Below are 15,701 nucleotides of genomic sequence, written 5' to 3' on the forward strand. Positions count from 1 at the left end.
TCCCTTGCCACTCATCGCCCTCCACCTACACCACTAGCGACCGCCACCCTTCCCCACCCCCTCCATCAGCGACCACCGTGGGCCACCCTCTCCTTATACGACTACACCACGTTCGTCCTCCCCAGCGACCCAACAATTCCCAATCGCGCACCTTCCTTGTGACAGCATCACCCACATACACCACCATCGGTAACTCTTACTGTAGACCTCTTCCGTTGGCCGCCAACTACCCATGTCGTTAACCGCCACGGAACCTTACAAAACTCAAACCCACAACACCCATCTACACACAAACCAAACTAACAACCCCCTTCCCCACCCTAAAAACCAACGGAATAGATATGTGTGGCCTGGCAGCAACGCCAACGGGATAAGGTGATTGGTGGTGGTATCAGCGATGGAAGGAGGTGACTGGAGGTGCTGGTGATGAGATGATGCGGTGGATGTGGGGGGGGGTTAGTGGGTTAATATGGTGGGGTTGAGTTAATGTGGTGGCCAAAGGGTGGTGATAAGTAATTAGTAATGGTGAAACCGTCAATTTAGATTTTTATTCAGATTTGGTATTAAGTATTGAAGAAATTAGAATTTTAGGTATAAGAATTTAAGGAAAGTTATTTTGAAAAAATGACTTTTAAGGTATAAGTTATCAAATTACCCTTTTCTATATTAATGCTGTTATTTTCATTACTCCAATTGTCATTCATCTCTTTCCTTAACTCTATAAATGACAACAGGCGAAAAATGTCAAGGACGATTATGGTACTTGGTGCTTTTTTATGGTTCTCCTTATTGTAATCAACGGCGACCAGTTCTTCAGGAACTTGAAGATTGCCTTCAGAAATTGATATACCCATACTTAATTGTGGGTGATTTCAATCAAGTCGAGTATCAAAGTGATAAGTTGAGTTCCAGTAATAGAACAATAACGGGAGCTTATGACTTCAATATTTGGCGGATCACGAATCAAATGGTGGATATACCCTTCAAAGGACCACGATATACTTGGTGTAATAATCGAAAAGGAAAGAAAAGAGTGTATGAAAGAATTGATCGTGCACTTGGATCAAAGGATTGGCTCTCGGTCTTTCCTAATACCGGAATCAAGCACTACCCAATACAAATCTCGGATCACGCACCGATTGAGCTTGATCTGCAGTTGATACAAAATAATAAGCACAAGCCGTATAAGTTGGATGCATGGGTTTTAGAGTATGAGGAATGTATTAATATTATTAAGGAAATTTGGCGACATCAAATTTGGGGGACGCCTAGTTTTCGAGTAGCAAGGAAATTATCAAGGGTGAGGCTTCGGGTTAAGAAATGGGCTTTGGATAAGAGAATGGAGTGGAAACTGAAGTGGGATGACTTTGATAATACTTTAGAAAAAGGTATTGAGAATGCTATTAATAATGGCAATGACGAGTTATATACAAAAACAAATGAAGAAGTGCGCGAATTTTCAAAGGCATCGGCAGTGTTTTGGAAACAACGTGCTAAGTTAAAGTGGATGGTTGATAGAGATACGTGTACTAAATACTTCTTTAATTGGGTTAAGGGACGCGCGGATCGAAATTACATTCTAGGTGTGAAAGATAATACGGGTAATTGGGTTTATGACTCTCAAACTTTGGGGAGTATGTTTCATGATTACTACTTCTCTTTGTATAATCCAGTTTTAAGGGTGGATGGTGAAACTTGGAACGGAGTGACTGCGTCATTCTTGAGTAATGTACAACAAACGGTGCAAGGTGATGATGGTGATATGCTTTCTCGTCGGTATACAGCTAATGAAGTGCGGACGGCGGTTTTTCAAATGGGTTCATATAAGTCCCCAGGGCCTGATGGGATTCCACCAGTTTTTTATCAAAAATGCTGGCATGTCATCAAAAGGGATATCACGGAGGCGGTTCTCTCTGTCCTGAACTCCGGAAAAGTTTTACAAGAAATGAATAGGACTTTTATCTGCTTGATTCCGAAATGTGATAATCCAGAAGGTGTAAGTGATTACCGTCCTATAAGCTTATGCAACGTTTTTATGAGGATTGTTTCTAAGTGTATTACGAACCGTTTATCAAAAGTGATGAAATACTTGGTAGGGGAATTCCAGAATGCTTTCATTTCGGGAAGGCAAATTTCAGATAATGTCTTATTAGCTCATGAAGCTATCCACAAAATCAACTCGCATAAGAGAGGGAAGCATGGCCGATATGCTTTTAAAGCAGATATGAGTAAAGCATATGATCGTGTAAGATGGGATTTTCTACGGGCTGTCTTAGAAAAGTTTGGAATCCCATCCAGAATGGTGAAGTTGATCATGATGTGTGTTTCTTCGGTCTCTTATCAGGTTCTCTTTAATGGAGCCCCTTTAAGATTATTTAAACCGTCTTGTGGTTTAAGACAGGGGGATCCTTTGTCGCCATATTTGTTTGTCCTTTGTATGGAGGCGTTGTCTCTGAATATTCTTGATGCGCAAAAGAACGGGCTCTTGAAAGGTATTACTCTGTGTCGAGGGGTGGAGGCTTTATCGCATCTTTTCTTTGCGGATGATGCGGTGTTTTTTCTTCATGATAATAACAACTCGGCAAAGTCTTTAAAGACCATCTTGGACAATTATTGCATGGTCTCAGGACAAGTCATGAATGATGATAAGTCAGGTATTCTTTTCAGTCCTAGTACTACGATGCTTAAGGCACGAAATGGGATGAAGACGTTAAAAATAAAAGGGAAGAAAAATCTTGGAAAATATCTAGGATTGCCTACTGAGTTTCAAGGATCTAAACATGTGATGTTTAAGAGCCTGGTCGACAATGTCATGAAAAGAATTTCCTCTTGGAATGGGATTTTTCTATCATCAGCTGGAAGGCTTACCCTTATTTCCTCTGTCCTCTCAAATCTTTCCAATTATGTTCTATCGGTATTTAAAATACCGGTAAGTGTGACTAATAAGATTAATTCCTTATTAGCACATTTTTGGTGGGCGGGTGTTAAATCAGGGAGGTCTATTCACTGGTGTAGTAAGAAGTTCCTAAGCTTGCCAAAGCGGGAGGGAGGATTGGGAATTCGAAACATTGAATGCCTGAATCAAGCATTGTTAGCTAAACATGGGTGGAGAATTTTATCAGATTCGGGATCCTTTTTTGTAAAGGTTTTTCGTAAAAAATTGCTTAAGGAAGGGGCGATTACGGAGTCTTTAGCGCTGAATTATGGTAACAATTTGTCATGGGGGGCAAAAAGTATTCTACATGGTCTGACTATGGTACGACAGAACATAGGATGGAAACCTGGCCTGGATTCAAGCTTGAATGTGTGGGTTAATAATTGGGTGGGAGGACAATGTCCGGAACCACATTTGCGCGTCTTGGATGCGGAATTCGTGGAGCTAAGGAACATGATGATTAAGAACTTGACTATGAGTATGGCTGATGGGAGAAGAGCTTGGAATGAAGCTTTTGTCAGACAAATTTTTGAGGAAGAAAGTGCACACTTAATTTTATCTAAGCCTTTTTGCAATTCGCAAATAAGGGATGAGGTGTATTGGCTTCATTGCAATGATGGTGAGTATAGTGTAAAGAGTGGCTATGGTGTTATATTTGAGGATTTTATGGATCGACGAGGATCGGAAAAAGACAAGGCAAGAATAGGGGAGGATTTACGCTTGTTTTGCAGGCGAAGGTTATGGAAATTGTCGGGGCCTCAAACATGGAAAATACTGGTCTGGAAAATTGTTACAAATACTCTTTCGGTAGGAGAAAATTTTAGGAAAAGAAATATTGGGATTGCCGCAAATTGCAAGCTATGTTTGACAAACGATGAGAGCATGGAAACGATGGAACATTTATTTCGTGACTGTCCTGTGTCACGAAGATTATGGGCTTGTTCAGAGCTCGGAATACATGCTGAATTGGGCTCACATTTGGGTATTACGAAATGGATAATTGAATGGATTTCGTATTTAGGAAATTTGGAAGGTGGAGACGCTCGGGTGGTGCGGTTTTTGGCAATGATTTGGTGCCTATGGAGTATTCGAAATAAAATACTCTTCCAAGGTCTGACCTTCCATCCACTAATGTTCTATAATTTATGGGCGCATTTGGTTGGGACGGCAGATCAAGCGATGAAGGCGAATGATAAGGAAGTACTCACTACAATGGTTCCCTCAGGTATATCAAGAACTGATAGTGCGCTGTGGATCAGAGATAGTAATCCGGTTTGTATTGTGGGTGAAATAAGAAATTGTGACTATGTAAGGGTTATGGTGGATGCTGGGTGGAGGGGGATTGAGAAAGCGGGGATTGGTTGGGAGGGTATACTAGGGAATGGGCAAAGATGTTGCAGTGAGGTAAGAAAGATTAGAGCGGAATCACCTTTACAGGCTGAGGGATTGGGGGTGTTAACGGTTATGTTATGGGCTCAGCAACAAGGCATACGACACTTAGAGATCTCTACGGACTGCATTTCTATTGTCTACCAGCTGGCTGGGATTGAACGTACGCATCATCTCCTTAAAGCGCTACTAAAGGATGTTTTGGAGGCTACCGCCTTTTTTCATTGTTTAGCTATTAGTTTTATTCCTTGATCGTTTAATAAAACAGCACATGGTCTTGCATGTAAGGCTATGGATAGTTAGGTGTACCTTATTTTACAGCTGCCAAAAAAAAAAAAAAAAAAAAAAAAAAAAAAAAAAATTGCACGGAAGCAACCGATAAGCTCTTATTCTGTTTCAACGTTCCGAACTAAAATTCAACACTGGAGATTCCATGCAATAAAATCCAGCCAACCGTAAACGACAAATTTATCTAGTCGTCTTCGAAGGGCACCCACGGCAAGAGAATTACTCAATATTAGCAATGTTGACACCGAATTATTACAACATTTACGCGAATTCCTTCAGAAGTTCCAAGAACAGTCATTACATAGAAATTTCTCCTACTTTACATCTTTAGTATCAGACTAACAGAGTTGCATCATGTCCAACACCTATTCCGATCAATGTGCGTATTCTCATTACTAGAGGCTTGTCCCAAGCCGATTATGACTACAATTTCAAAAGGATACTTTGCGGCTCGACCATGGAGATGCTACGATAGTAGCTGGTTATGCAGATCTGTCATCGATAATATCAGACAAGTAATGATACCAAAGCTATTTGATCTTTCTCGTAATTTCTACACAGAGATGAGGAAAAATCGTTCTGTAGCATACCCATTGCGCTAATTATATTAAACATGTTTTATACTCGTAGCATTAATTTTACGAAAATCAAAATATTTGGCGAGGGGACAACCGCAGTGCTAACTTATAAACAGTCTAATAATTGCAAGTATCACCTGTAACTCGGCAAGGTCTACAGTCTGCAAGCATACACAACTAACAATCACCTCGGAATTAGATATACTCAGTAACCAACAAAGGTCTTTATTATTGAATGATGTCCAAATCAACCTAGTCAGGGCTAATGGCGTAGCTAACCGGAGGTGGATCGCCCTAGTGAATGAGGTAATAGGCAAAATCAGTAGATAATGAGCTATTGACACCATCAATGTAGTATCAATCAAAGGAAGGGCAGTTGTAGGCTAAATATACCCAAGCACACTAATCCTGACCATATGCGCGCATCTCAACGTGTTGAGGAAAAATTAAAAGAAACTGAGGAATCGGGTAGATTAAGATAGCTGAACTCCTTTGGTTGGTGCAGAGTCCTGGAGGAGACGGACCTCACGTTTCACAAAAGTAGGCAACGCAAAAGCAGCTGTGTGAACCTGCACTCGTGTAAAATGCAATTTAAGTTGATACATGCAGCTTTTGCAATCGTGTAAAATGCAATTTAAGTTATATTTTTTACTGAATGTAAAAATCATTGTATAAAGATGAATTAGCTTATACTCCTCTCATCCCATTAGCACTATCCTCGTCTGACTTTAGTAATAAAAAGACGACAGACCGACAGTAGAATTGGCGATGGATCGACTCCAATCTTTCGCAAACCAGCACATTCAAGATCCCATTATGCAAACCCAGTAAAAGGCCCATACCACTAACATACAGACCGACAAATGCTCACTGCCATATGCTCACTAACATAGAAACTGGGGTAAAAGGCCCATACCACTAACATACTACTATACAACAGACCGTTAATAGGACGACAATATGCTCACTGCCATATAGTAGGGGTACAATGTGGCATAACAAATGCAGATATGTTTTCAAAAGAGAATCCATAAATCTTCATAATTACTCCCTCCATCCCGGTCAATTGTTGTCCTTTGGTTTTGGCACAAAGACCAAGGAAAGAGGAAGGGGTCAATTACTTAATGACAAGTGGAACAAATTGAGTGTGAATGATCAAATTGTTCATCAAGTTCATTCTTGAAATAGAAAGGACAACTCCTCACTGGGACGCCCCAATATGGAAAAGGACAACAAATGACCGGGACAGAGGGAGTAAGAAACAAACCTCAGAATTATAATATCTCAGTTCTCTCTGATGATTGACTGCTCCCTCTATCTTCTCAATGGGGTTGATCGGATTTAAAAAATCAACACGTGGTCCTTCCTTTGCGCAAAGTAAAAATCCAATTGCACCACTGTGTAAGCCACGACGATGAAACGTTTATGAAGCGTTATAGTTCACACATTAGGAAACTAAATCAATCAAGAAATCAGTTGAATCAATAATATATGGGGCAAAAATTCTATTCTAGAGAGTGAAGTTTTACCATCCCATGTCCTATGTCACAGTAAATCTGATTCATTCCATTTGCTTTAAGACCAAGTTTTACGAGATGGAGAATATGTGAAACATGGTCTCCATACTCATGAGTGTGTTTGCATGTTAAATCTTACTCGAAGAGGAAATGTATTGAATTGATTGAATCCCTCGAGAAGTAAAATACAACGAATCCAAATGAATAAAGGACGTAAGATGCATAATACAGTTCGCCAGCATGATGCAGACCAAGCGCTACAAAACCCCTCATATTATTATTCAAAACAGATAAAATTAAATAATTCCTTTATCCTACTTATATTGTCCTAAACTGTAGTGGTCAAACATAAATAGGCTTATATAGGTACTACGGCCAAGCTAACATGCTACAAAACTCTTTCATGTCCCGGAAACTCTACGATCAGGTTGTGCGACCATGTAAGTACAAATGAACACTCTGAACAAGAATACACAATTACCTGGGATATGTAGGTACACTAGTCCAAGCATAATGTACACCACCTATGAAAGATTCACGGCAAACAGACACCATATCCTCAATTAGGTGAGTGTGAAGCCACATGCTCTCTGCCATGTTACACAGCACACCCCCCGGCCTCAAGGTTCTGGCCATTGTCTCAAAAAAGGGCCTTTCTACAAGTTCTTGAGCTGGACCTGTATAATGATAACGATAAGACAGCTTTCGGTTTGATTTTTTGAGGTCGCAATTTTTATATGATACTAAAGTGTTGTAATTAATTAAATATAAATCTGTCATGAAATAATAATTAAAAAAAAAAAAAAAAAAAAAAAAAGAGCTCTACAAGATTTTTAATAAACAAACATCCTTAGATAGATGCTCACAATTTCAAGATAGATGCTCCGAACAACATACCTACAGGATCAGAAGAATCAACAATTATGGCATCATACTTCCCTTCAGGAGAGTTCCTCATGAACTCCGCAGCTGCAAATAATTTGACAAATAAGAATTAATGGAACTTAGTAAGAAAGCCACAAACTTGGGAATACAGACAACAATAAAATCTGCTGTGAAGAACTATACCATCACCAATGTGAAGTTTAACACGGGGATCTTCAAATCCAACAGATAACTCAGGAAAATATTTCTTAGAGACCTGTATTAGGAAACAACTGCAAATCAGATTTTCAGAGTTTGGTAACATATTACATATATGATCCACCAAAAGCAATGTTTGTTGGCAGAAAAAAGAACGTATTATGTGGACTTACGTCTATAACCATTTTATCTATCTCGCAAATATCTATGCACTCCACTGAGGTATGACGGGAAATTTCGCGAAGAACTCCACCATCACCACCACCTACTACCAGAACCTGCATTAATCACCACCAATAACAGATCAAATTGGTTTAGCATGAAAATAACTCTACAACTCTCAGTACTGTAAATCTGCAACGATTATGCTTTCATAATTTGATCAGAAAAATTTGTTAATTGAAAAAGAACGAAAAAAAAAGCCACCGCACATATTCCAGAGTAGTGTTTTTAGGACACTTAATAGATACAACATACTAAGATATGTGCAATAGGAGGCATTTCTCATACTATAGTAGTATTTTTCTTTGGTAAGTTCATGATAAGAATGCCAAAATGGATACACCCTCATCATGCTGCCACACAAGCCAAAAAATTGACTCACCTTGAGCACCTTATAAGAAATGCTGAACACAAAGTACTGAGGAGCAGGTATTTTCTCGGCAGACATACGTAAAGAAAGAGTCATTAAAACATCAACACTCACATTTTTAGGGGATTCGATGGAACAAAGAGGAAGATGAACTATCATCTCCTGGTATGCACATTCATCCTTCTCTGTCAACTGAACAATGCCATCAAGAACGAGCACTTTCCCGTAGCTAGATGACTGCATAAAAATAAATAATAGAGGACTATCAACAACAAGCAGTACAGATGATTGTTCAGAAATAAAGACAAAAACGCAAAAAGGTACCAAAATGTCTAACCTCGAAGACAAGAACTTCCTGATATGGTGACCTGTCCTGGAACAAAATCTTCTCAACTTTCATCGAATGTGCTTCTCCTACATTAAAGGAAAGACAATTCATTGAGCCAGTGATGGTTTTACATCTTCCGACCAATTTTTATTAGTGAAGAAAAGATGTGTGAATTGTGTGTGCCAATAGATCCAAACTAATGAAATATAATTCATTAAATTGTTAAGAAGTGGAAATTATCAATCATAATATAAGAGGATTAAAGCAGGAATGCATGCCCAAAAGTTCTTCTGCAAGACTGTGACACTAAGATATTGCAAACTACTCATTAAAAAAACTCATACCCTTAACATAAATCATGGTAGTTACTAAAGGTCTCTTTTTAAGGGTATTTGGTCAGATCACAAACCATTTTACGATAATGCTTATTAAAACCATCTTAGACAAGCATCTTTAGTGCATACCGGGCCACATTGGATTGTTGTAGTAAAGCTGCTTCTCAACATTATCTGCAGAAGAGCCAAAGCAATTGGAAAGCTATTAATAACTCAAGTTTCTAAAATAACATATCATTTTCTTACGTAAAACGAGAAGTTGGAGTATACCAGACAATGTCCTGCCTGACGAAAACCACCCAGAAACAACAGTTGAATGGCATTTGGCATCAGATTCAGGGACAGCTGCTCTGGCTTTGAGACAACAAGACGGGATCACCTTCTCAACGGAGTTAATGCCATTATTAATGTCAGTCGCCTTCCCATTCATAATCTTCTGGCATTCCATACCTCTTCCAGTATCGTTCTCCATCAATTATCAACTTTGCCCTCTCAGTCTCCAGTCTCTAAGTCATAAAAGTGAATGTCAGAATGGCATAGATAAACTTATAACCCTAATACAGAATTCTAAACCCTTCTCCTATGTCGCTGCCAATAGTTTACATTTGTTTTTAGATAAGCCTTTTTTATGTTACCATATGTAAAGTGGATTGAGAGCCTATCCTCATTCTCCACCACAGAAAACATGCATAAACTATTGGCTGGATAGACCAAAATAAAATATGTAAACTACTGGAAACTTAAAGAGAATATATCATAACAAACTGAACATGCAAGCTAGATTTTTTTCTACTTAAATGCAAAGCTAATCACATAAAAACAAAAATCAGACAAGCTAAATAAGGGAGTGACAATAGTAGAACACAATTGTTTGATAAACATTACCTATTTACCTATTATATACCACTTTTTCAAATTTGGCAAGATATTCAACTACTAAAGATCAAATTGCTTCAAAACAAATGTTCAATGATCCAATAAATCCATATACCAATGGTAATGGAGCTCTAGGCTGTGCGGAAAAGATACCCTTAGAATGGAGTATGGATAAGATACAGAAAACATAGGCAGCATAATAGCATTGTTTTTCCTTTGATACGAGAAAAAGGGCAAAGATGAAGTGTAGAACGACCTGATAGTTGCGGTTGCTTGAGACAAAAAAAGGCCTATTGTTAATAGTGATTATATGTTTAAGCATGGCAAGTCATGACCAAGAACATTTCTAAGAAAAATGAAATGAAGCGTTATCAAGTGTAGTGATCTTGGGCACATTAAGGGGTTCTGACCTAGAAAAGATAAGTAAGATAGAGATAACGGGGGTACCAATTTGGTTGTCGGCGAGGGGAAAATTGACTGTTCCATTACGACAGGGTGACTTACTTGCAATCACAGATGAGTATGATGAATGTTCTAATGAAGAATGGGGGGTACATTCCAGTTGTGTGACGTGTGAGTGCTATATCCCGGCTTTGTCAATCACATTTGTACTCGAAAAAGTGTTATGAGTAACTGAGCTCTAAGATGGCCTGATTAAGAAGTTAAAGTTGTCCAATAACTCAATAGTGGATGTCATGGGTGTTAGGGTGGTAAGAATATAAATGTATAATAGATTAAGGCTATCATGGTCCTCATGAAGGGGAAAAACTCATTTTCGTCCATTTTCCCTCCTCTCAAGACTAATCAAAATCTTTCCAACAAATGAGAGATTTGGAGGAAAAAATCCTTTCCTCCATTTCCGCCTCCCTTCCCTCCCTTTCCCTCCCCTCCCTTTCTCTCCACTTTTGCTATGCAAAGGCACCCTTAGACAATTGCACTCCCAACGTTATGGTCTTAAACTCATTGGTACTTGGTAGTGGTGAAGGAGACTAAGACTATCATGGTCCTCATGAAGAGGGGTGCTTCCTCCTAGGTTATATCGTGTGGCAATGATGACCTAAAAAAGGATTTGGGAATAGAAACGGCAAACAATGAATTTATAATGTTTATGGGTTGCGCACGGGAGCAAAGGTAAAATTAGTGCTTGTGATATGGTGTAAGATTGGAGGTCCATCTCCAAAGTCATGTAAAACTATGGCTTGGTTGGTGTTGTACATGATATATTGACTGTGGTAGTGAGTTAGGGTGAGGATCGGATACATGATATGACTGGAGCGTGATAGTGAGTCATGAGTCAGGGTGAGGATCAAATACCGAATACTGGCTTGGGTGTGCAGCTGGTGTTTATAAAAGGTCAATGGGTAATTCCTCGATTTCCTTAGACTGGGAGGGAGATTTGTTAGCATCAAGCTCGTGAAAACGATAGCTAATAGCCTTACTAATTCGAAACAGCGCCGCAAATTCATGTAACATATGGACAATGAAATTGGACAAATGAAATCCATGCTTGACTTTGTAAAACAAAAGCACATTTCATTTGTCCAAAGGTCTATAGAGTACGAGTACTTGTCTCTATTCCTAAATTATTGTCGGGTTCAAATTCAGCATTAAAATTTGGGTCGATTATATTGTACTAGCACTATCTTCGTAACCCCTGTATTCTTACTATTATCTTGCGGTTAATTTAACTTTTACTCCCTCCGTCCCGGTCATTTGTTTGTCTTTGGTTTTGGCACAAAGACCAAGGAAAGAGGAGGGTCAATTATTAGATGACCAGTGGACCGAATTGAGTTTGGACTTTGGAGGATCCAACTGTCAATCAAAGGCATTCCTAAAATAGAAAGGCAAATAATTGACTTATACACCCCAAAATAGAATAGGCAAACAAATGACCGGGGCAAGGGAGTACATTATTTGTCGATTGTTGTTTCTGCTACCTTAATTTCCCAACACCCACCAATGAAAAACCTATTACAAACAGTTCTTAGAAGATAACAGTGCAAACAATTGATCAACATTTCTAAGGTGGGCAATCGGCATTAGCGAAAACACAACAAAAACCCACATCTTTCAAAATCTAAAGACATAATTAGGGTTTAACACTGAATCCGATAAAACATACAATTACTCAAAAAGATAGAATCTTTCAGCACAAATACACAAAATAAAACGAACCCAGATTATGAAATCGCATGAGAATCAGAATGCAAGCAGAAAGATTCAATAAAACAAGCTAAATTAAATTTAAAAAAATGGAAGGAAATTAATTAATAAAATTGAACCTGAAATTGATAGTGGTTCCTTCTCCTTGATTGAATTTGTGTTGAGGATATACAAATTACAAAGAATAGGCGGGAAAAATAGTGGATTTACAAGAAAATTCAAACAAAGGAAAAAGGGTTCCGTTGTTTTTCTGAGTTTCGTGGTTGCGAAATGCAATGGGGAGGTCAAATGTTTTGAGGGGTTATGATTAGGGATGGTAGTGGGTCGGGGACCCGACCCAAATTCTAAGAGTCGGATCTTAATGGGTTGGGTATGGGTCTCATTTTTTCAAATTTAATGGGTATGGGTCGGGTATGGGTCTTAGAAAATATTTTGGGTCCGGGTCCGGGTCTAAGTTATGAGACTCATACAGTCATACCCGACCCTTAGACCCTTTAAAAAAAAAATCAAAATCACAACTTTTTGAATTCATACTGGCAGATCGTAGAAACCAAAGCTAAAGTCTCTTTCTCTTCCTCCATCCCATAAAGTGATAAAACTCAACCAAACTCTTCTGACAATACCACCACTCCACCACTGACACAAGGAAACCACCACTCCACCACTGGTACGCACGGGACTGACAACCACCTCTTTAATAGGCGGCGGCCGACAACCACCATTGACGACGGTCAGCGACGGTCAGATGGAGACGGCTATCAAGTACGGTATTGATTTTAGGGTTCTGAGTTTGATTTTTTCACATGTATTTGGAGGTAAAATTAATTTAGGTCTTCTTTGTCTTTTTTAATCTATTTGGTATGTATATTAGATTTGGTAGTGTACAATAGAGATTAATAAAAGTAGTATGATTTTTTTTAAAATATTATAAACCTCATAGCTGTTAATCTTATTATTAAAGTGGGTGAAACTCGGACCCTGGGTAGACCCAGACCCGACCCTTACCCATAGGGTCCGGCTATGGGTCCTCAAATTTTAGACCCTTGCGGGTCTGGGTCGGGTACAGGTCCAAAGGGAAAATCTCGGGTCCGGATCCGGGTCTGGATGGACCTGACCCGAACCCTACCCATTGTCATCCCTACTTATGATGGGAGATTGATAGATACATCAAGTTGTATTACAACCAAGGTAAAATAAATAGAGCGGTATTTTTTGTGAGTTTACTCAAAGATATTTTTATTTTGTAAATGAATTAACGATCAGATACTAGTTAATAAAGTTTGTATTCTTTAAAATAGAACTCAAATTTTTTATTTAAGGTTTTTCTAACTTATGCCCACTAGGTATAGGATAAGAAACCTAAAAAAGAAATAATTAAATGATGTTTTTATGGGAAATTGCAATATCCTATACTTTTTACTTTTCTTTACAAGAAATACATTAAGGGGTCGTTTGGTTCATTACTTAGGAATGAAATGGATTGGAATGAGAAACCATGGAGTATGGGGTTCCAATTCCATACATTCCAAAACATGTTTGGTTCATTAGAAAAATAAACATGAAGGAATGGAGTTTGAATCCATAGGGAGGAGGTGGGTATGAGATTCTAAGGGGTTGGGGTGGAATGAGAATCCATCAAGATTCTAACTCCATTCCAAAATACCCCAACCAAACACTAGAATGGGTAAAATCCATTTCATTCCATTCCAAACCTCCCAACCAAACACCCCCTAATTTCTTTCCTATTTTGGATTTCTTGGGGACACAAAATTATGCATACTCGAGGCCCGTCATTGTATACACGGTATACCAAATCACCGTATACTTTACCTTGGCAAATTGGTAAATGGTACGAGTAGTTTTTTTGTATAAATCTATAAACGGGTTCAATTATCATTGAATAAATCCAACGTAACAAAGTACGTAATGTTTGGTGGAGCGGAGGTCATCCAACCTCTCCAAATGGATGTCTTGCACGACAATGAGTAAGTTCATGTGCAACACCGTTGAATTTTTTTACCTACAAACGACCAAGAAATACATTCCAAACTATCACAAATTGCTAGTACGTCATTAATAATGAGGTAAAAATCACTTTGGCCCTCCTTACGACGTTTTAACGGTGTAAGACAATCACTCTCCAAGATCACTCTTGTGCTTTCCATTCTTCAAGCTTTCTGCAGTCCTATCAATACCATCGCCGCCTCTGCTTTCCCTGGTTTCATCTCATTTTTCTTGCACTGTCACTCCTTGTAGTAACCTTCCTTGATCATCGCGACACATCGCTCCCAACCCCCTCAATGACCCCAATGTCCACGTTAATTTTGTGAACTCCCACTCTCGGCTTCGCCCATCCTAATACTGCCATTCCCCACACTTGTTCATCCCACCGTCCCTCAGTTCCATCGCCTCATCCCTGGCTTTCCTAATTACATCATCTCCCTTCAACCTATCAACTTTATGTTTCATGCTTCCAATATCGCTCAACACCCAACCGTAAGCATTACTCTTTCGCCCACCCCCAATTCCCTCTACACAACCTCTACCCATTCCCTAACCCGCTCAAACCCATCTTCCATCCCTGTGCATTTCAAATCTCATCCCTTCCCAAATCCCCCTGCTACCCCCTACAACCCCGAAAGAGATAAAAGTGCTTTTCAATTTGGTATTGGCACATCGAGCAAGCATCATCCACATTTTTTTAACCAGCGGGCAATATCGTTTCTTGTACACAGCGCATCGTTACACATTTGCCAAAAGAATACGTTCATACATGACTAAGCGGGAGTGCTCCAAATATTGTACCCCAACGGACGTTCCTTGCACAAGCTCAACTTACCCTCAACGTCCCTTTCATCATTCATCAACAATCTATATGCTGATTAAACCGAGTACACGTCGTCTTTCTTCGGGTCCAAACACCACACGTCTCTCGGTTTATTTGGGCCAATACGAACCTTAAGAATATGGTAAAATCCGCAGTTGCTATTTTTGGTGCGCATTGTGTAAACTCTCAAGCATATATACTTCCTCCATTCAACTCCACTCTACCTATTTGTATTTTGCACAAATATTAAGAAGGGTGGGGTTGAGTGGAAAATATTGTAAATAAATAATGGGGTATAATGTAATTAAGTGGGGTATGAGTAGAAAAGGGTGGAGTTTGATGTAGAAGTAGTGGGGTATGAGTGACAAATATTGTAAATAAGTAATGGGGTATGAGGACAAAATGGTCATTTGCCATTCCTTTTTAGGAAATAGGTAGAGTGGAGTTGAATGGATGAAAAAGGAAAGATGGTAGAGTGGAGTTGAATGGAGGAAGTATGTGATAGCTTGCAAACCAGCACGTATACCTGGTCAACCATTCTTTTCAAGGGTGATGACTCGAAATCTAGAAGACATAGCCTCAAGCCATAAATAACAGAACAAGAAAGAACAATAAAGAGACAAACGCACAGATTTACGTGGTTCACTAACGGTGTGTTAGCTACGTCCACATGGCAGAAGGGAGGGAGTTTTATTGATATGTGAGGAGTTTTCTGATTACCCCGCATAGTCGTTCGAACGGCGACTAACAGAATCAAGGCACAAACCTAACAATTATTATCAGGTTCTTT

At 39.2% G+C, this 15,701-nt stretch overlaps 2 protein-coding genes across 2 annotated transcripts in view; both read right to left on the reverse strand.

Annotated features, from left to right (window-relative positions):
* Positions 1 to 15,701, reverse strand: part of LOC141606451 (glutamate synthase 1 [NADH], chloroplastic-like) — a 261,024-nt gene that overhangs the window by 170,500 nt on the left and 74,823 nt on the right. The gene's annotated exons all lie outside the window — the stretch shown is intronic.
* Positions 5,177 to 12,389, reverse strand: LOC141606448 (spermine synthase-like). Its single transcript, XM_074425576.1, has 11 exons — positions 12,204 to 12,389; positions 9,316 to 9,551; positions 9,175 to 9,219; positions 8,720 to 8,796; positions 8,497 to 8,619; positions 7,964 to 8,068; positions 7,776 to 7,848; positions 7,605 to 7,676; positions 7,189 to 7,384; positions 6,458 to 6,587; positions 5,177 to 5,759 (listed from the first exon to the last, which is right to left on the reverse strand). The coding sequence occupies exons 2-11, from the start codon at positions 9,515 to 9,517 to the stop codon at positions 5,664 to 5,666; spliced, it is 1,119 nt and encodes a 372-aa protein (XP_074281677.1). The 5' UTR covers positions 9,518 to 9,551; positions 12,204 to 12,389; the 3' UTR covers positions 5,177 to 5,663.

This window comes from Silene latifolia, chromosome 10 (genome assembly GCF_048544455.1).
Source record: "Silene latifolia isolate original U9 population chromosome 10, ASM4854445v1, whole genome shotgun sequence".
In the NCBI taxonomy this organism is placed as follows: Eukaryota; Viridiplantae; Streptophyta; class Magnoliopsida; order Caryophyllales; family Caryophyllaceae; genus Silene; species Silene latifolia.